Source organism: Heptranchias perlo, chromosome 24 (assembly GCF_035084215.1).
Source record: "Heptranchias perlo isolate sHepPer1 chromosome 24, sHepPer1.hap1, whole genome shotgun sequence".
Lineage (NCBI taxonomy): Eukaryota > Metazoa > Chordata > Chondrichthyes > Hexanchiformes > Hexanchidae > Heptranchias > Heptranchias perlo.
Window position 1 is genome coordinate 19163110 of NC_090348.1, and position 22256 is coordinate 19185365.

The 22256-nt window shown below is 40.1% G+C and overlaps 1 protein-coding gene and 1 long non-coding RNA gene across 4 annotated transcripts in view; one reads left to right on the forward strand and one right to left on the reverse strand.

The window, feature by feature from the left end:
* LOC137341603 (cAMP-dependent protein kinase type II-beta regulatory subunit-like) overlaps window positions 1-22256 on the forward strand; it is a 75152-nt gene that overhangs the window by 28189 nt on the left and 24707 nt on the right. For all 3 annotated transcript variants that reach the window (XM_068004863.1, XM_068004862.1, XM_068004861.1), the window contains one exon: window positions 18670-18722. In XM_068004863.1, coding sequence (XP_067860964.1) covers window positions 18670-18722 — 53 coding nt within the window. The remainder of the gene's footprint in view (window positions 1-18669; window positions 18723-22256) is intronic.
* LOC137341604 (uncharacterized) overlaps window positions 12412-22256 on the reverse strand; it is a 53730-nt gene continuing 43885 nt past the window's right edge. Inside the window, exons 4-5 of the long non-coding RNA XR_010967064.1 lie at window positions 15403-15506; window positions 12412-13029 (exon numbers count right to left, since the gene is read on the reverse strand). This is a non-coding gene — a long non-coding RNA (uncharacterized lncRNA). The remainder of the gene's footprint in view (window positions 13030-15402; window positions 15507-22256) is intronic.

Genomic DNA, 22256 nt, shown 5'->3' on the forward strand with positions numbered 1-22256 from the left:
GGCCGAATGGCTTCCTTCTGTGCTGTAACCATTCTATGATACTATGATTAAAATACTTTTTGTTATTGCTGAAAATTCAATAGTTTCCCACAGTGGAGCTCTATAAATACTTTTTTTTTAAAAATGCTCCTTGGGGTAAGTAATTAAAATCTATATGTGGAATAGCATTCCATTTGAAGCATCAGAACACTAAGACACCCAAAGCCACAATGGAAGGGTGGAGGCATTCTGATTTCAGTGGTACCAAAACCATTTCAGAAAAATTGGTAACAATTTGTTCAGAAATTTTTTTAATTAAAGTTCTAATCAAATAATGTTCTCATCAGGATCCGAGCCAATGTAGCCAAATCTGCTAGTTTGCAGAAAATTGCTTTTAAATGTTTAATGTTCCTCATTTTCTTTTTGCTGAGATGGAATGCTGGGATAACTAGGTTTTTTTTAAACCAGGATATTAAATGTACTGTATTATAGCTTAGCCATAAAATTTGCAGCAAGTACATTTACATCTGGGCACTAGATCTTTTCCCATCAATAAAAATGGAGCCATTTGCTTTTGTGAGTTTCATTACTGATCCAAGTTATATGTGTCCTGTGGTTCTAAAATTGCTGATGTTACTAAAAGGTGAATATTTAACAGGGACCTTTAAATTGACTTTAGCCATCGTGCAAAATTGGGACACATATTTTTGATGGGAATTGTTTAGCAATAGTTTGGACTATTGAAACTGAATCTTAAAATTATAACTTGTTCTGTCACAAGTGTGTAAATGAAAAGCCTAAGTGACATTTTATTACCTCACATTAATGAAACTAGAAATTCATTGCGTTCAAGCCATTGATTTTTCATTTTATAATCAGTAGTTATAGCCACATCACTACAGTCAATCTGAAATTAGTCAAAACCTCCCCCCTTCATTAATTTCAACAATTTTAAACTTACGTTGGATTAAAATACGAGGTTTAAAAAAAACATTTTAATCAGTAACTCGATTACAAAGAAAGCTTTGATGTACCCTAACCTGGTACCATTTCTTTAACTTGTGATCTTCTCTTGAACAGCTGAGGACCTCTTACGCACTGTGACAGTGGGAAGTAAACTGTTGATTGATGTCAAACAAAGAATAAATGGTATAAATGGTATGAATGGTTGAGTACCCCACTGGTTTGGATGGCACCCTGAGGGCAAAGCATAGTGGCGAATATGAAACAGACTATGAGGTTGTCAGTAAAGACAGAATCATCACATGCAAATATTTTGTGAAGTATGGTTATCCCAGTATAGCAAAAATAATATTTTGCTTCTAGTAATGGATTGTATTTTAAAGTGAGCCGAATCATGCTATCACTTTTTTAAAAAAAAATTGTCAACTTTTTTGTTCCAACCTTTGATGTAAAAATATTATTTTACACTGAGTGTGCTGATCATATTGGGAAAGCAGTGAGAGAGCTGAATTAAAGGAATCTGCAGGGTTGAGATCAAAGATAAATTTGATCAATTTATATAAAACATTGGTTAGGCCATAATTAGAGTAGTGTGTGCAGTTTTGGGCGCTATTATGGAGATGACATGAAAGCCATAGAGAGCTTACAGTGTATATTCACTAGGATGATGCCAGGGATGGGAAACTGAGGAGACACTTAATACAGGTTTTCAAAATTATAAAGAGTTTTGATAAGACTGCATAACGAAAGATTATTTCCTCTGGTTGGGGAGTGAGTGATGAAGGGTCATCAATTTGACCCTTTCACCAAGAGTGAGGGGAGAGGTTAGGAGAAATGTCTTTATGCATAGAATTATACAGTACTGAAGGAGGCCATTCAGCCCATTGTGCCTGTGCTGCTTCTTTGTAAGAGCTATCCAATTATTCCCACTCCCCTGCTCTTTACCCATATCCTTGCAAATTTTTCCTTTTGAAGTATATATCCAATTCCCTTTTGAAAGTTATTGCATTCACCACCCTTTCAGGCAGTGCATTCCCTATCATAACAACTCATTGTGTTAAAAAAAAATCTCTCCTCATCTCCCCTTTTTGCTAGGTTATCCACTGCTGTAGTTCCTAAAGTTGGCATCCCTGCCAATGTCAACATTTATGGGTTCCAGATGTGGTTGTGTTTTTTTTAAAAAATACCCACCATGTGCTGTTCTCATGTCATATTAGGGTTTCTTTTAATCCCTCTTGAATGGCAACGGAGAAACAATTAGATTTATTATTGAAAACAATTTTACATTCAGCAGTTCAGTCTGTGCTTACAAACTCCATCTTGCAGACTAGTTCCAACCATTTGTATTAATCAGAACAGTTGTTGGAGTATGGAATGCTTTGCCAGAGGGAGTGATTGAGGCGAAGATCATTGCATCTTTGAAGGGAAAATTGGATAAATGTTTGAAACAGAGGAAGATAGAGAACTAATGGCACATCGTCATAAAGGCAGAGAGCGCAGGGCAGTCGAGTTAGTTTTCGATTGTTGTAGCAAAGAGTTGGCATAGACACTAAATGCCAAATGGCAGGGGCCAGTTGTGAACTTCCAGTGTCCTACAAACTTAGCCTTTTTGCTTTTTTAAAAATTGTTTTGCAACTGAATGAATACTTTGTTGCTAAAGACCTGTAACTGGCCTTGGAATTAGAATTACATTTTTTGGGATGATTCTGTGCTTCTCAGAAGCCTAAGACAGAATATTTTATTGCTTAATCCAAAACTTTAATTCACCCTGCCCTCACTCTCGCTTTCGCTAAGCCTGTTGGTGTGAGAGAAATGGATTTCGATTCTTGGGGCACTGGCACCAGTACCGGAAAAGTGGGAGCTGTACCATTGGGACGGCCTTCATCTGAACCGTGCTGGGGCCAGTGTTCTGGCGAATCGTATAACTAGGGCGGCAGAGAGGGCTTTAGACTAAATAGTGGGGGCGAGGGTATCAAGTAAGGGAAGATGTGATAAATTAAAGAAAGACGACCAGGCAAGAGAGCAAGGTAGCAATAAGGGAAATGATAATCAGAGAGTGGCAGGAAGGGACAGTGCATGCAAACTTAAGAGTGCGCCAGCAGATAAGGCTAGAGGTTGCAAAAATAGTAAAAAGACAGCACTAAAGGCTTTGTATCTGAATGCGCGTGGCATTCGTAACAAGATGGAAGAATTGACAGCTCAAATAGAAATAAATATGTACAACCTGATAGCCATTACAGAGATATGGCTGCAAGATGACCAAGGCTGGAACCTGAATATTCAAGGGTACTTGACATTTCGGAAGGACAGAAAGCTAGGAAAAGGTGGAGGGGTAGCTCTGTTAATTAAGGTTGACATGAGTATAATAGAGAGAAATGACCTTAGTTCTAAAGACCAAGATGTAGAATCAGTTTGGGTAACGATAAGAAATAGTAAAGGCAATAAGTCACTTATGGGGGTAGTTTATAGGCCCCCTAACAGTAACCACACTGCAGGACAGGGTATACAGGAAGAAATAATGGGGGCTTGTGAGAAAGGAACAGCGATAATCATGGGTGATTTTAATCTACATATAGATTGGAAGAATCTGATTGGCAAAGGTAGCCTGGAAGATGAGTTCATAGAGTGCTTTCGGGACAGTTTCTTAGAGCAGCACGTTCTAGAACCAACCAGAGTGCAGGCTATTCTAGATCTGGTAATGTGTAATGAGACAGGATTAATTAATGACATCATTGTAAAAGAGCTTCTAGGTAGCAGCGATCACAATATGATTGAATTTTGCATTCAGTTTGAGGGAGTGAAGAGTAAGCCTAAGACTAGTGTTTTAAACTTAAATAAGGGTACTTATGAGGGCATGAAGACAGAGCTGGCTAAAGTGAACTGGGAAATTAGGTTAAGGTATAGGTCAGTAGAAATGCAGTGGCAGATGTTTAATGAGATATTTCATAACACTCAGCAAAGATACATTCTAGTGAGAAAGAGAGACTCCAGGGAAAGGACATACCATCCGTGGCTAACTAAGGAAGTTAAAGATAGTTTCAAATGGAAAGAAAAAAGCATACAATTCCGCGAAGATTAGTGGCAGGTCAGAAGATTGGACAGAATATAAAAAACAGCAAAGAATGACTAAAAGAATAATAAGGAGGGAGAAATTAGAGTACGAGAGAAAGCTAGCTAGAAATATAAAAGCAGATAGTAAGAGTTTCCAGAGGTATTTTAAAAAGGTAAAGAGAGAGTCTAGGGAATTAATAATGGAGAATAAGGAAATGGCAGATGAATTAAACAGATATTTTGCATCCATCTTCACTGTAGAGGATACAAATAACATGCCAGAAATAATTATGAATCAAGATGTGAAAGGGAGGAAGGAACTTGAAACATTTACAATCACCAGGGAAAGGGTTCTGAAAAAAATATTGGAACTAAAAGCTGACAAGTACCCATGTCCTGATGGACTTCATCCTAGGGTCTTAAAAGAAGTGGCTGCAGAGATAGTAGATGTATTGGTATTCATTTTCCAAAATGCCCTAGATTCTGGAAGGTTCCCATCAGATTGGAAAATAGCAAATATAACTCTATTCAAGAAAGGAGGGAGACAGAAAGCAGGAAACGACAGGCCAGTTAGCTTAACATCTGTCATAGGGAAAACGCTAGAATCTATTATTAAGGAGGTTATAGCAGGGTACTTAGAAAATCTCAGTGCAATCAGGCAGAGTCAACACGGCTTTGTGAAAGGGAAATCGTGTTTGACTCATTTAGTAGAGTTCTTTGAGGAAGTAACAAGCAACGTGGATAAAGGGGATCCTGTGGATATGGTGTACTTGGATTTCCAAAAGGCATTTGACGAAGTGCCACATCAGAGGCTACGACAGAAAATAAGAGCTCATGGTGTAGCGGGTAACATATTAGCATGGATAAAGGATTGGTTAGCTAACAGGGAACAGAGAGTAGGCATAAATGGGTCATTTTCAGGTTGACAAGATGTAACGAATGGAGTGCCACAGGAATCAGTACTGATCCCTCAACTATTTACAATCTATATCAATGACTTGGATGAAGGGTCCGAATGTATGATTGCTAAATTTGCTGATGACACAAAGGTAGGTAGGAAAGTAAGTTGTGAAGAGGACATAAGGAGTCTGCAAAGGGATATAGATAGGTTAAGTGAGTGGGCAAAAATTTGGCAGATGGAGTATAATGTGGGAAAATGTGAACTTGTCCACTTTGGCAGGAGGAATAGAAAAGCAGTATATTATTTAAATGGAGAGAGATTGCAGAACTCTGAGGTACAGAGGGATCTGGGTGTCCGAGTACATTAATCACAAAAAGTTAGTATGCAGGTCCAGCAAGTGATTAGGAAGGCAAATGGAATTTTGTCATTTATTGCAAGGGGAATGGAATGTAAAAGTAGAGATGTTTTGTTACAGTTGTACAGGGCATTGGTGAGACCACATCTAGAATACTGTGTGCAGTTTTGGTGTCCTTATTTAAGAAAGGACATAATTGCTTTGGAGGCGGTTCAGAGAAGGCTCACTTGATTGATTCCTGGGATGAGGGGGTTATCTTTTGAGGAAAGGTTGGACAAGTTGGGCCTGTATACATTGGAGTTTAGAAGAATGAGAGGTGATCTTATTGAAACATAAGATCCTGAGGGGACTAGAAGGGGTAGATGCTGAGAGGATGTTTCCCCTTGTGGGAGAGACTAGAACTAGGGGGCACAGTTTAAAAATAAGATGTCTCCCATTTAAGATGGAGATGAGGAGAATTTTTTTCTCTGAGGGTCATGAGTCTGTGGCACTCCCTTCCCCAGTGAGCGGTGGAGGCAGGGTCATTGAATATTTTTAAGGCCGAGCTAGATAGATTCCTGATTAACAAGGGAGTCAAAGGTTATAGTAGGTAGACAGGAAAGTAGGGTTGAGGTCACAATCAGATCAGCCATGATCTTATCAAATGGCAGAGCAGGCTCGAGGGGCTGAATGGCCTACTTGTGCTCTTAATTCGTATGTTCCATACAACAGCAGAGTATTTACCCGAAACTGTGAGACATTTGGGATGTTTTCTCATTTTAAATTAAGATTGAATGTAATTGCTATGAAATCCTGAAAATAGAGATTCTCTCTGGGTTCTCATAGAAAAATAGGTCTTTACTTTTACCATTTAAAAAAAAAATTGAGTGGAGCCAAATGGTTCAATAATTTTTGAAGGGTAAGTGCTTATGTATAGAGGTCTTGTATGATAAAATTTGCTTGTGAATTGAGTTTATTAACCCAAGAGTTTTACTTATAGCAGCCACAACAATTTCTATTTTTTCAGTACATGAACTGTGATATTGAATGTATATAGAATCATAGAAAGGTTACAGCACAAGAACAGGCTATTTAGCCCATCGATTCTGCACAGGCGGTTTTCTCCAATCTATTCCTACTCTCCTGCTCGTTTCCAATACTCTTTAGTATTGCTCCTTTTCAAGCAACTATGTAATTCCCTTTTTGATAGCACTTACGGACTCTGCTTCAACAATGGTTTGTGGCAGAAAATTCCAAATTCTAATATCCTCTGGGCAAAGAAATTCTTTCTAATCTCTCATTTTTATTTTGTGATTTATCTTAAATTTTTGATTTGCTGACCAATGGAAACATTCTGTCACTATTTACCTCTTAATGCCTCATAATCTTGAAGACATCTTTTAGGTTATCCCTGACCTTCTAGATCTGGTGGGGATGAAAAAACAGAACTTCCCTATCTCTCTTGACAACTGGTGCCCCTCATCCTCGTAACATTCTGTATGCTGTACCTCTTCCATTACTTTTATATTCTTCCTATAATGGTGTGCCCAAAAGTAAATGCATTAGCCCAACTGTAGCCTAATTAAAGTTGTGTATAAGTTCAACATCATCTTTTTGCTTTTGTGTTCTATGCCTATAGATACAAAGTAAAGGATTCTGTTTACTTTTTATTGCCTTAGCTACTTACTCAGGTCATTAAATGTGGCAGCCGATCATTTAAATTGTCGATCCTTTCCACTGTGTATTACATCATATTTCTCAACATTGAACTGCATGTGCCACCTATGTGCCCAACCTGCTAGCCTGCCTGTGTCCTCCTGCACAACTTGCCTTACCCCACAATTTGGTGTAATTAGCAAATTTCAATATTCCCTCAGTTCCTAAGTCCAGCTCATTTATGTATATGATGAATAAGAGCAATCCCAACACCGGTTGATGTGGAATAATAGTCACCATATCTTTCCAGTCTTTGAGATTTCCTTTTACCTGTACGCCTCGCTTTCGCCCTTCCCCTTAATTTCATGTGTCACTATCTTTGCTATAAACGCCTTATCAAACACTTTTTGAAAATCCATATAAAGCATTTTCACTGCGTTTTCTTTATCATGTCAGTTATTATAACAACATAAGAAATAGGAGCAGGAGTAGGCCATATGGCCCCTCGAGCCTGGTCCGCCATTCAGTAAGATCACGGCTGATCTTCGACCTCAAAGCCACTTTCCCGCCTTGTATCCCTTGATTTCCCCTAGAGTCCAAAAATCTATCTCAGCCTTGAATATACTCAACAACTCGGCAGCATCCACAGCCCTTTGGGGTAGGGAATTCCAAAGATTCACAATCCTCTGAGTGAAGAAATTCCTCCTTATCTCAGTCTTGAATGGCCGACCCCTTATCCTGAGACTATGCCCCCTACTTCTAGACTCTCCAGCCAGGGGAAACAACTTCTCAGCATTTACCTTGTCAAGCCCCCTCAGAATCTTATGTTTCAATGAGATCACCTCTCGTTCTTCTCAGTCCATTCATTAGGCCCATTTTACTCAATCCCTCATAGGACAACCCTCTCATCCCAGGAATCAATCTAGTGAACCTTCGTTGGACCGCCTCTAAGGCAAGTATATTCTTCCTTAGATAAGGAGACCAAAACTCTGCACAGTACTCCAGGTGTGGTCTCACCAAAGCCCTGTACAATTGTAACAAGACTTCCTTCAAAGAATTCTGTGAGGTTGGTAAAGTATGATGTCCCTATTAGAAATCTGGTTTGACTGGCTCTAATCAAGTCAAGGGGTTAATATCTTATATCGTCGACTCAAGTAGTTTACAACAAGTAAGACTAAGTGGCTGAATATTTCCTGCCTGTAACCCTGTCTCTTTTTGAAGCGGTCGTTACATTTGTTACCAGCCAGTCCTCTGGCATAATTTTCCTTCTTACAAAATTTTGACACATTCTATGCTGAGCCTCTGCTATTTCTTCCCTAACTTCCCTTGGATGTGAACAATCTGGTTCCTGAGATTTGTCTACCAAAAATTTGAAAACCACATAAGTATCATTTCCCTTTGAATAATAACCTCCATTACCAGTTCTACACCCATTTCTGGTAGTTCTACCATCCCAATGTAGAACTACTGTGAGAAAACTGAGGCAAGTATCTGCTTAGTATCTGACATTTCTGCACTTTTTATTACAGGCTTTCCTCTTTGATCTAGCAGTCTTATTCTTACCTTGAATTTCTCTTACTGATATGCATATAGGAAGCCTCTTATTGCTCTTTTTCTGGCAATTTTTCTCTGAAGGTCACCTAATCTTTCTGATCTCCTTTCTGTAGCTTTCCTTTATTTCTTAAGTATTTGTCTGGTGGGAAGTCTCCATGAATTAATACCTATTAGCTCTAGTGCATTATCAAGTTATGAAAATCAGATCTTAAAGTCATCAAATGATCTTCACTGAACTCTAAATCCAGAGTTACAGTGCATATACCTAATATTCTGTAAAAGTTGGTCGATCCTAGCTTTGTTCCATTACATGGATTTTCGTGACGTCTCATCTAACTGCTTTCTTCATAATCCACTAACTTTCTGCATCAGTTTTGAGTTAAAACATGATCTTGAAATGTAAACCAGCAGATTTTAAACATCTAACCTTGTGGTCAGCTTTGACGATAGTAAATCAGGAGACCTGACTTAGGTCCTGTTAAATTACATTTTTGGGTTAGGCAGGAATAATTTCTTTAAGGTAGTCATGTTAGTTTTTGTATCCGATGCAATACAACAGTTGCATGGTACAATGCCAAATATTTTTAACTTGTATAGTCACTCTATTCTGTCAGTTCTTTTCAGAAGGAAATATAGTGTCAGTGCAGGAGGCTGGTAAGCCATATTATGCATATGGTTTGACTTCTAATAAATGGAACTAGTACTGTACTCATGCGACTAGGATGACACATTGTTGGAATCCCAGTGTTAACTGGATATCTGCTCTTTGGTATTCCCTAGAGAGGTATTTTTCCTTCATCTTGTCAGCTGACTTATAAAACGGGGAGAAATGCTTTGGGGCTGGGAGAAGAGGGTAAAATTAACCTTTCGAACCTGGTCAAGTCCCAGTGTTTTTCACCGAATCCATTCCCCTCCCCAGCCACTGTCTCAGGTTGTTCACAACCTCGGTGTCCTATTCACCCCAAGCTAAGTTTCTAACCCCATGCTTGTCTTTGTCACCTCCATACTTGACTATTCTAATGCAGTTAGCTGGCCTCCCATCCTCCAACCTCGGTAAACTTCAGCCCATCCAAAATTCTGCTCCCCTTATCCTATCCTGCATCAAAGTCCTGCTCACCCCTGTCCTTGCTGATCTACATTTGGCTCCCAGTCCCCCAAAACCTCACATTTAAAATTCTCAGCCTTGTATTTAAATCTCTTCATGGTTTCACCCCTCTCTACCTCTAACCTTTTCCAGTCCACACTGGACTCTGTGACACTATTCTCTAACTCTCCCTCCACTTTGCCTCACCACCTTGGTGGCTGTGCTTTCAGTCGTCAAGGTCCCCTATTCTGGAATTACCTCCCTAAACTCTTCTGCCCCTCCATCTTCCTTTTTAAAACCCATCTTTTGGACCATGTATTTGGTCATCACCACCACCCCCCCCCCTGCCCCATATTCTCTTTTTTTGGCTCAGCATCCATTTTTCTTTTGATTACACCTCTGTGAAGTGCATTAAGACATTTTTAAACATTACAGGCATTACATGGATGCAAGCTTTTGTTAGCGTAAAGTAAATCTCCTGTTGAATTGACCAAGCAATCGCATTGATGAACCTGTGTTGATATTTCTAGGCTGAGTTGCATAAAACCTAAGCCATGTGCAATAGTTTCAGTTTGACTCATCTACGTGGTGAAGTTCGCTTAAGTACCAAGACTATGATGAGTGAATAATATGATTGTAATATATTGACTTAGTGGTAGGACATAGGGGTTATATTTGCAGTTCTTAGCATAACAAGCATCTGAATTCAATCATGTCATGGGAAGATGTTGAATAGGAGGCCAGGTACTTTCCTACAGAAACAGAGGGGAAACCAGCAAATGGGCTGCTCGGATAACTCACTTTCATCACCTCGTGCCTTGTTACAGGTTAATATTATTTATGACCTTGGAGCAGATTGCCTGCCTGTTTTATTAGCTAAGGAATGATGTGTGGGTAGGGTTGGGGGGTGGGGGAGGGATGGGGTGGAGAAGAATGAACACTTGGTTAGGATAATGGAACTTATAACTAACGTTTGGGGGAGAGGGTGGGGTGGGGGGAGAAGATCTCAAATGTTAGTGTTTTTTTCTTTACCCCGAGATGCACTTTAATGATTTAATATAAAAAATATAAAACTTCAGTTCACAATCTACACACACACATAAATTGGCGAATCAATTAGTTGTTCAGTACCCTCATATGTAAATGCTGTATCTGGTGGTTAAATCGATAATACCATCAAATGTTTAGCTTTTGATCACTTTACTTGTGTGTTCATTTGATGCAGGTAAAAGTAACTTTTTAGGAGCTATGGTGATATTGAGTAAAAAAAACCACTGTGTAGCAATGCAAAATGGCATATTTCATAACACAAGATCTTGAAGGTCAGAGTCAAATTTCCTATTTGTATCTCAAAATAGATTTAAACCTGACATGGCCGAAATAGGACACAAGGTTTCCTGTAACTGGGAAATGATTGGTGGAAGCAATGTATAGAGATTGCAGATCATGTAGTATCTGGAACCTTAAGCAAATAGGGTACATCTTCCATATCCCATCAAGAAACTATAATTAAAAATGTTATTTTAATAAGGCCCAGTTTATATTTCAATGAAGGAGACTTGCTAAATTATCTTTTACATTACTTAACACTATTTTCTCACACATATTTGATGTGATGGATGAAAAGTATGCAATTAACAATAATACTCCTGTTTAATAGATTTCACCATTGTTAATAAAAAAAAATCTCTTGTTAATTTGTTGAGAACTGCAGTAGCATTTTTAAACTAAAGTATAATGAGGCAAGTGTATTTTATATTATTTTCTGTGTTGAGAAATTTCCTGTGACTGATTTGCTGATCAAAGTTGGTATTGAGGAATAAAATACTTTCCACATTTTGTAATTTGTGTTGGGTATAATGTGGTGTTACAAATTTGGGGTATGTTGAAGGTGTTCTCTGGAGTTCATCGTCATCGGACTTTCCTGTAAGCAGATTCCATGTCCCTTATGATCAGTTTACCGTCACTTTTTAATGGCCAGTCATAGTATGACCCAGGGGATTGTAACAATTAAAAATACCTTGTTATATGAACTGGATACTATAAGCTCATGTGTCCATACTCTATTCTCCAATCTTCTGAAGGACAAACTGATTTAATGCTTTTTAGTGAAACAAGGCCAAATGTAAACATTTGGTTGATACAACTGTTAAGTGAATGAACAGAATATCTACATTAATTTCACCATACTTCAACTTAATTTTAGTATCACTCCTTGTAATAAAGAAAATAATGAATTATAGAATACTGTTAGTGGGCTAAATATTCATTTTTCTAGTCGGCATTTGCTCTGGTCCTGACTGGTTCCATATTGAGTTGAAAAAACTTCCTCTCGCTAGGTCTGGCTTCCTTCCCAGAGCTTCCTTCCCTAAGCTCTCTCTCTCCCTCAGCAGACCTTTGAGAGTTCCCTTCTGTGCTTCAGTCCTTTTGTTTCCTGGCTAGACAAGAAACCAACAGCTTGACCTGACTCCTTCCCTGTCTGGGTTAGCCAGTAAAGTTGCCAATTAAATCGGCTACTGCCTTCCTGGGTGGGGCTCCATAGAAACTATCTCCTGCTGTTCTCAAGTGAATAGGGCCATCTTGAATTAATGAATCTGCATAGCTTACAGGAAGGTCCGAATTTTCTCTTCCTTCAAACTACAGTACACAGCTCCTAGATCTCCTGTTCAGAGAATTCAATCCACACTAACCAATATCTTATTGTGTAACAATAGGATATGTTTGTGATCTGAACTGGATGTAGTGTCTTTCGCACATGTGCTTCTCCAATCTTTCCAAAGGCGGACGAGAAACACTTTGTAAGATGAAGCCGGATGCGAATCGTTAAGTGCTTTATTTATAGATAGCAGGTGAACGTATAGAGTAACAGTCAAAGCAGATTCCACTTGGTTCACTCTAACTTCCTAACTCAAATTAGTCTTTGATAAAGTTTGAAATTGTTTTTTACTTCTGTAAGTTTCATTAAATTAAATCACTTGCTTGGCTTTTTATAACCCGATATGTTAAATTTTTATTTACACTAACATAGAGAAGTTCACTTTAAACGAATGAATTTTACTTGCCTGCTTGTGGGCAGGGCTTCCATTCTCTCAGCCATTTCCCATGTGCATCAGCCCACGCTGTTCAGAGGCTGGGCTGATGCTGCGATTCTTTTCAAATCTCCCAATTCAAGCAAGTGGACGCCTCGGATCCGCGGTAAGTAAATTCGTACCTTTTATTCATAGGAGCTGATGCAGAGGTTGCCACGCTGATGTGCGCAATTTCCAGCTCATTGTGCTGATTAAGGTGAAATGTTCTGGCTATCTGGCATAATCTAGCCTTCTGGGAGCAGTTATCCTTGGCTGGTGACATCTTGTACCAACCTCTGAATCTGCTTGAACTAAGTGCTTCTGGCAGCTCTCTTTTGCACCAGACTGCGAGAAGCCAGATTGGGGAGGTGCAGGATTCTTCCAGGCTGTCGGCTTCGGATGTGACAACAGGGTGTCTTTGGACTCTTATTTGCCTTTCCTGGTGTAGGAGGAGGGTGCAAAGAGATTTTAATTATCCGATAGTTCACACAGTATTTTTCCTTGGATACAACATTTTCAGGTAACATGAGCTCTCCCTCTCACCTCGCATTGGGGATGGTGCAAAGAAAAGGTGTAGGTTCGAAGTTGGACCTACCAGCTTGAAAGAACTTCCCTAACCCATTTCTAGACAACCCAGAACAAAAAAAAATTAGGCCTAGAATTCTGACCATCTTTTAAGATCTTTTCCTCCCAACATGTTAACTTTTAATGTTCATACAGTACCTTGAGAAATCTTATTTGTACCAAACTTAGTTTATAACTAGATATGAATGTAGTATCCTAGTTTAAAGATAGAAACATTTTCATGGCCACACCAAATTTGAAGAGATGAAAGATGTTGGCTGAAATGGAATCTTTGGATCTAATTCAGTCTAGGGTTTTAAAAAAAAACATTTACTGCTAGTAATTAAGAAGAATGGTGCTGATTTCAAACTCAACTGCTTAATGCAGTTTAAGCTCAGCTTTGTATATAACCTAAAATGTCCTGATATGTTTCAATAAAAACAGTGCTTCTGCAGAAAGTAATTTATTGATTCAGTGCATTTAATTTCACCAACATCAATCTCATTCCTCTTTGTAGAAGTTTTAAAAAAATCTTTTATCGTTCAATGGAATCATTCTAGCTTTGCGAGTAGTTGTTTAAAGTATCTTTTCAATCATTTTGGATAAATCAAGTCAAAATTTTACAAGTAAAGAGGGCAGAACAAAATACTTTTCATTTTTATCCACATGTACTTTAGCTAAATGTTAGTGATCATTGAGGTGACTCCCAAAACAGTCAACATTGAGCGAATCCTAAATGTGAAATTTGTTCACTCAGCTGCACCTCCAAGGTGTTGAGTTATGTCAAAAATACAAGCATGGTTAAACATGGCAAGCTGCATTCATTACAGGGGACATTCAGTGCATTAATCCAAGTTCATTGTCCTGTTATCAGTGATTGGAAGAAGTGGTCCTGCACCAGTAAGGATGGTCGTTGGCTGTTGAATGGAAGCAGTTTTTGCAAAGTGCAACCAAAAAATGTGAGCTGAAGTTAAAACAAATACTGATGGGCCAGTTGAACCACAGTTCACCTTTTAATGATGGATTCAAAAGTAATTGTCAAGATAACCAGTTCTTTCTAGTGACATTGGCAGAGAGACCCCACAGAGCAGTGCTTTGTGCACAAGTTTGCGTGTCATATGTGGCGCCCTACCTTTTGTAACTTGACAACAATGTCAGCAGGCAAAAATGTAGCTCATGCTTGCCTTTTTGTGAAAAATGAGCCAATTTTTCATTGTAGTATAAACATATGGGATTAAAAAAAAATGTTGTCTCTTCATTTTATTCTTTCACTTTTTCTCTCTTCTCCCTTCACAGTCTATAGGCAGCAAAGCAGGACCACACTATTCCAGCATCCATAGTGGTAGCAAAAGTACTCTATGAAAACTATTGACCATATAGGTTTAATAGGCTTTCACTACTGCCAGGATAATCCTGCCACTCTTTTACTTCTGTTTACGAGAGGGTAAGAAAATAGCATTTTCACCATCCCCGGAACTTTTTATGTAAAACTCAGGCAACAAATCAAGCTACATGCAAGTGTAAAAGTTTATGTGATTTGTGATAGGATATTGCACTGCGCCAGGTCACTTGTCTTAACTAATTGTTAACCAGTGACTCCTGCCAAAAAGTTCGGAAATGTGGTTGTTGGGTGAGGACAGGATTGAGCTCTGCTGTGATGTGCAGTCTCCACTCAAATGGCCTGCTGATGCTGCCTAGGGTTGCACATGAATATGACAATTAGTGCAACCAATGCTTAGCAGCACCTGTACAACTATATGCAATATGAGTGGCCATCTTCAGGAGAGGAGGGGTAAAGTTGCAAGGTGGGGAGGAGGAGAGAAACAATGGAAGGATCTGAACCTGCAAATGGCTGAAGTATGATCTCATGCCAGGATGGCCTACTGCAGGGGATAATGCAATTCTGGAATAATGCAGATTACAAGCTACTTCAGAGAAATACTGTTGAGATGGGAATGCGTTCAGCTGCTCAAGGCATCCTGGTGCATGGGCATGATTGGTTGTGGGTACCAAGTCTTCATGATTTTACTGAGCTGCCAGTTGCTGCCCTTATAACGGAAACTTATTTTTTGGGAACAGTTTGAATCAATGATCAAATATATTTTAAGAAATGTCAGCAAAACCCCATTATAGAAATGATACCAAGGGCTCCTGTGATCTTTTTTGCCCCTCCCTTTTACCTCTCCTGCATGTGGTGAAATGTGCTCGAGTACAACTTCAAGGGTACCAGCAGCCCTCCATTGCTTACCCAAGTAACTGTTTGTCACGTGATCCTTGACAGTGAGTGGCATTGACTTGGAATTGATTGGAGTCTGACCCCGGCCCCACATGCAGTTCCAACAGAGTGGTGATCTGGAACAGGAACCTTTGATCAACATTATTTTCTTTTTACCCCACACTCTTTCTCTGCGTGCGCCCCCCACCCCCCCCACCCAAAAAAAAAGCCCAGGGATGCAGGAGCCACTACTATCAATTGGTTTTCTTTAAGGAGCAAAAATAGCTTCCGGCATGCCTGTTTGTAAATTATCCAGAATAAATTAGGGCAATATGAAAAAGACTAATCCTATTGACTCTGTTCCATAACAATTCAGCAATACCCGAGACATTAAGTATGGAGTAATTAGTAACCAACTGCCTGTAAGTGGGAGATAGGCTTCTTAAATTAGGAATGATAAAGAGCATCCTTGGTTAAAAAGCATTTATTTCTATCTGCTAGTTTTAGCATGCTGCTTCCATCTTTGAACAAAGTTACATTATTATGCCAAGTCAGGAAAATGAGTACATTACAATTCTCCATGTGGGAGATTACTGACTAATTGTGGACTTAAGCATCTGACAGGAGAAACTTGAACTGATAAGGTTGATTAGACTGTACATCTCTATAAACAGTTGTGAAAATCAGTGGCAGCTACTTGCACATAGTTATTCGGTTTATAAACCAAATAATTATTCAGGCACCTATGCAGCACATCCTCATCAACCAAATCATAGTAACCACACTGTTTTCCAAAGTTACTTCACAGAAAATCCCAGTAATTATCTTCCTTGGGATTTGACCTTTCAGCAGCATTCTTCATCTTCTACAGCATGTTTTTTTAAAAAAAATTGTTTAAGATTTCCAGTATCTGCAGCTTTTGCTTCTTGAGGTAACTTAATTCTAGGCTGGACTGGTTTGGAAAAATATGGATCTTCATTTGGAACTGCACCCTCAAAACAAGACTTGATTTATGGATCACTTAGAACAATACAACTTTAAATCATAGCTCTTCCTGTGTGCTGAGGGCACGGTTACAACATTTACATTTAGTATAGATTCTTTCAGGATCTTCTACAGATGGTTCAGTTCTTGAAAGGATCAGATTGGTAATGACAGGCTTCCATCTTTTGTGATGGATACACTCTTGGCATTCAGAAAATCCTGTACTCTAAAGGCAACTGTTGCAAAGTGGAAATAGTTATTTGTGTTATGGTAATAGGATAATCACTTCACACCCATAAACTGACATTTTTGTTTTATTTTCAACAGTTCTATAGGAAGAACCGGAGATTGCTCTGTTTATAATCCATTTAGCAGCCAATATTTCTTTCCATCCTCTCTTCATATTTGGAGATTTAAATGTTAACATTCTGTGGTGTTAAGACCCATGATAAGGATCTGAAGGATTCCCCCCTCCTTTTGTTTCAACCTGTTTGAATTCAAAGGATTTGAAACATCATCTGAAAAGAGCATTTGGAAATTGTACGAAGATGCCTCCCTATGTCTTAAATTTCTCAAGACAGTCATACTCCTGTCATTTTTTGACCCATCAAGCCAGTGTGCTTTAGATTCTCTTAGTAGATTCACTATATCTTCTGTGTTTAGATTATATCTGAGACTAGGTACAACTTCCATGTAGTTGACTACAGTGCCACTATTCTTTCTGCCATTGCATTCCTTTGAGATTGAATGTGGATTTCACTGCATAGATGATTTGAGAACCTTGACGTATTGTATCAATAAGCCCAGAAGCTCTGCATAAATTTAAAGACTGACTTGGTTCATTTGGCAATGGAGCTTTGGGCCCATTTATTAATTGATATTTGCATTATGGAAAATGTATTTTTGTCATGAAGTAACAACTACTAGATCAAGTGAATGAAAAAGCTTCCAGTCGAGAGATGGTTATGTTTGGACCAATGTCAAGAGTAGCTGTAGATTCTATTCATCAAGTGGCCAGTAGCCGTCATATCCTTAGTGAATATTGTTTTCGTAACTTCTAAAGGTTCTCTTTAAGGCAGGCCTTGGCATCAAGTTGTAGTTACTCACTGTTTCTTAGCACCACTTTGATGTACATGGGGGGGGGGGGGGGGGGGGCGCACAGGGGGAGGTGACAGTGAGGAAGAAAGTAAGTAAGAAAGATCACCCACCTCAATATCTGAAATGTAGTTTATCCTCTGCACACTTTACTCTCTGCCTCTTTCCCTAATTGTTACTAACTATGGTTTGGGATGTTTGAACTTGTTTTCACAAAACAAATAAAGCAAGTTGTTGTTATGGCTATAATTTAGGTCGCTAAGTTGAAAACAACCACTCTGTTGGGGAGGGGAGGGGGTGCTTTTTTTTTGCAGCAACAGGTTGGGGACGATCACATTGATTTTCATGTAGTTTTAAAGAATAGAAATCTGATTGAGACGTTTGGTGGGGGTTTTTTTGGTTGAATAGTGACATCATTCTCAAGGTATATGGAATATTAATTACAGGCTTGAAGGTAGGAACCCTTTTGTACCAGGTCTTATGACTTTTGCTAACATTATTTTAATACTGAGTATGTGAACGACGCCAATTGATATCTGGGAAGTTAAATAATGTTTAGCATGATCCATGTTAGCCCAGCACCTAACACGAATGGGTAGCCATGCCACTGAAATACTGTAGAATTCCTTTTGCCTTCTGCCCACAACACAGCTTGAGACCTATGGGAATTCAGATGTTTTCCTTCTCTGTGAAAGCTTCTTGCTTTCATCTTCTGTTGAGGGAAGAACATAATGAGGGATTCTTCATTACCATTACCATTACTAGTATTAGCCATGTGATTAGCTAACTGAAAGTGTTCTTGTAGTACAGCTACTTAGGTGCTTACATTTTCTTTTCCATATTGAAACTTCATGCTTCTAAAAGATGCTTCACTCAAATGGGCTAAATTGTTCATGTCATTTTCTGCCACATTCAAGTGTCAGATGGTCCTACAGCTTGAGTCTGTGATTACTTACTTGTAATGCCTCTGTTTCCTCAAGCTGTCAGACTGCTCTGAAATCCTGTTTAAAACCATGTCTGATTCTGTGCAATCAATGTAACCCGACCTAGAATTCCCATTTTATGAAAGATGAGCTTTCTGATTTATTGTATATTAAATGTTAATCATATTAAAAATCAGTAATGAGGCAGTCACTCAAATTTTAGAATTGCATCTTTTCGTGTGAACTAGTCAGCTATCCAGTCCTTCATATTGATAGTAATGTTTGTGTCTCCTTTCAGTATGCGCAGAATCTTTCAACCCTGATGAGGAAGAGGAGGACACAGAGCCTCGGGTAAGCAATGTTACATAGCAAATGGAATGATGCAATAAGTGGAAGAAATCAAATAAAACCTATTAATATTTTGAGGAAAGAAATAGCTTCCCCCACCCCCCCCACAATCTTTCCTACTGACTGATGCACACTTGCACGCGCACAAACTCCTAATCGTTGTGCCTCTTGATGTGGTTTTTATTTTTTTTTAAATGAAACTTTAAACCTGACCATATTTAGTTTGGGAGATAGTTGCATGCTGGAAAGGGAGCAGGAGACTTTGGCTAGGAAGTACATGGAGGAACAGCGTAGCAGAGGTCTTGACTGGGTAAACCCCACACTTTCCTGTTGTAGCAGTGCAACAGCAAGAAAGAAGAATGTCTGGACCAGAAAGAAATTAAGACTTTATCAGACTAAACTGGAATTGACACAAATTATTGAAAAAGGGAAGATGCAACTGCACAATTGAGAGAAATAAAACCAAATAATGGAAAATTGTAAATGGAAGGGGCCACCAAATGCAAACATTTGGGTTTTTAATGAGGATTAGCTTTTAGTAATAGAATCACTTGGCAACTATAAATTTTGGCTGCAGCGACTGCTGGGCACCTCAAATTCACACCAACTTGAAATCAAGGCAGACAGATTTGAGAATATCAAAGCTCTTGCCTCATGAATATTGAGAAGGAACAGCAGAGGGCAGTGGCTGGCTGTAGTTAATAGCTCACTAGTCATGTGTAAGGAATCTTGCAACACCAGGTTATAGTCCAACTGTTTTATTTGAAAATCTCAAGCTTTCGGAGGCTTTCTCCTTCGACAGGTGAGCGAGTGAGGGATTCCATGGAAGGTTACCGCATTTATATTCAGAGAACAATACCTGGTGATTACAGATAATCTTTCCAACTGCCCATTGTCAAGGCAATCAAAGTGTTCAGACAGAGTGATGTTACCTACAGGACCACCGAATACACAAACGGCCAGAACACAAAACAGAGAGAGAGAGAGACAGAAACATCCGAAAGGAAGAGAAGGACAGAGAATGATCCGTTGTGTTAAAAACAGATAACTTTTTTTCGCTGGTGGGGTTACGTGTAGCATGACATGAACCCAAGATCCTGGTTGAGGCCGTCCTCATGGGTGCAGAACTTGGCTATCAATTTCTGTTCGATTTTGCGTTGTCGTGTGTTTCGAAAGCCTCCTTGGAGAACGCTTACCTGAAGATCAGTGGCTGAATGTCCTTGACTGCTGAAGTGTTCCCCGACTGGGAGGGAACCCTCCTGTCTGGCGATTGTTGCGCGGTGTCCGTTCATCCGTTGTCGCAGTGTCTGCATGGTCTCGCCAATGTACCATGCTCCGGGGTATCCTTTCCTGCAACGTATGAGGTAGACAACGTTGGCCGAGTCACAGGAGTATGAACCATGTACCTGGTGGGTGGTGTCCTCTCGTGTGATGATGGTGTCTGTGTCAATGATCTGGCATGTCTTGCAGAGGTTGCCGTGGCAGGGTTGTGTGGTGTCGTGGACGCTGTTCTCCTGAAAGCTGGGTAATTTGCTGCGAACGATGGTCTGTTTGAGGTTGGGTGGCTGTTTGAAGGCGAGTAGTGGAGGCGTGGGGATGGCCTTAGCGAGGTGTTCGTCTTCATCGATGACATGTTGAAGGCTGTGGAGAACATGGCGTAGTTTCTCCGCTCCGGGGAAGTACTGGACGACTAGGGGTACTCTGGTTGCGTGCCCATCAAAGACGGGCACCTCAGCACCTCACTCTACCGCAAGCCCACGGACAACCTCACGATGCTCCACTTTTCCAGCTCCCATCCCAACCACGTCAAAGAGGCCATCCCCTATGGACAGGCCCTGCGAATACACAGGATCTGCTCAGACGAGGAGGAACGTGATGGACACCGACAGACTCTGAAAGACGCCCTCGTAAGAACGGGATATGACGCTCGACTCGTCGATCGACAGTTCCGATGGGCCACAGCGAAAAATCGCATAGACCTCCTCGGAAGACTAACACGGGACGCAACCAACAGAGTACCCTTCGTCGTCCAGTACTTCCCCGGAGCAGAGAAACTACGCCATGTTCTCCACAGCCTTCAACATGTCTTCGATGACGACGAACACCTCGCTAAGGCCATCCCCACGCCTCCACTACTCGCCTTCAAACAGCCACCCAACCTCAAACAGACCATCGTTCGCAGCAAATTACCCAGCTTTCAGGAGAACAGCGTCCACGACACCACACAACCCTGCCACGGCAACCTCTGCAAGATGCCAGATCATCGACACGGATACCACCATCACACAAGAGGACACCACCCACCAGGTGCATGGTTCATACTCCTGTGACTCGGCCAACGTTGTCTACCTCATACGTTGCAGGAAAGGATGCCCCGGAGCATGGTACATTGGCGAGACCATGCAGACACTGCGACAACGGATGAACGGACACCGCGCAACAATCGCCAGACAGGAGGGTTCCCTCCCAGTCGGGGAACACTTCAGCAGTCAAGGACATTCAGCCACCGATCTTCGGGTAAGCGTTCTCCAAGGCGGCCTTCGAGACACACGACAACGCAAAATCGTCGAACAGAAATTGATAGCCAAGTTCCACACCCATGAGGACGGCCTCAACCAGGATCTTGGGTTCATGTCACGCTACACGTAACCCCACCAGCGAAAAAAAGTTTTCTGTTTTTAACACAACGGATCATTCTCTGTCTTTCTCTTTCGGATGTTTCTCTCCCTCTCTCTCTGTTTTGTGTTCTGGCCGTTTGTGTATTCGGTGGTCCTGTAGGTAACATCACTCTGAACACTTTGATTGCCTTGACAACGGGCAGTTGGAAAGATTATCTAATCACCAGGTATTGTTCTCTGAATATAAATGCGGTAACCTTCCATGGAATCCCTCACTCACTCACCTGACGAAGGAGAAAGCCTCCGAAAGCTTGTGATTTTTAAATAAAACAGTTGGACTATAACCTGGTGTTGTAAGATTCCTTACATTTGTCAACCCCAGCCCATCACTGGCATCTCCACATCATGGCTACTAGTCATGTGGGCTGGGGAGGCTAGTGGAGACTGAACTGTTTTGTGCTCAGAAGATTAAGAGAAAGTTAACTGGGAACTCTGGCACAAATTAAGAGTGAAAGCAAATAACGGTAGGAAATTAATTGACTAATTCTGAAAGTATATTGGAGAAACATGTTGCTGCGTTGTCCCAACTGTGATGTACTATGCCATGTACACGAGGAAATAAGCAAACTGCCTTTATATCCTATGCTAAATTATTCTCATCCTCAGTTGAATGTTAGAAGTCCATTTAAATTTTACTGAATAAATAGCCTAAATGCTGAGATTCTGCACTAACACTTTGAGTTAACAGTAACTTTGGCTGCTGTTTCTCTCCACTAAGGTGTAAATAATGAAATAAGCTAAGCCTAACATTATATTTTAATACAGATAACATTTTAATTTAAAAAAAATTTTATTCCCTGCCTGATGCTCTTCACTTTTGACATACCTTCCTCTGCTGAGGGAACAGTTGGCAAATACT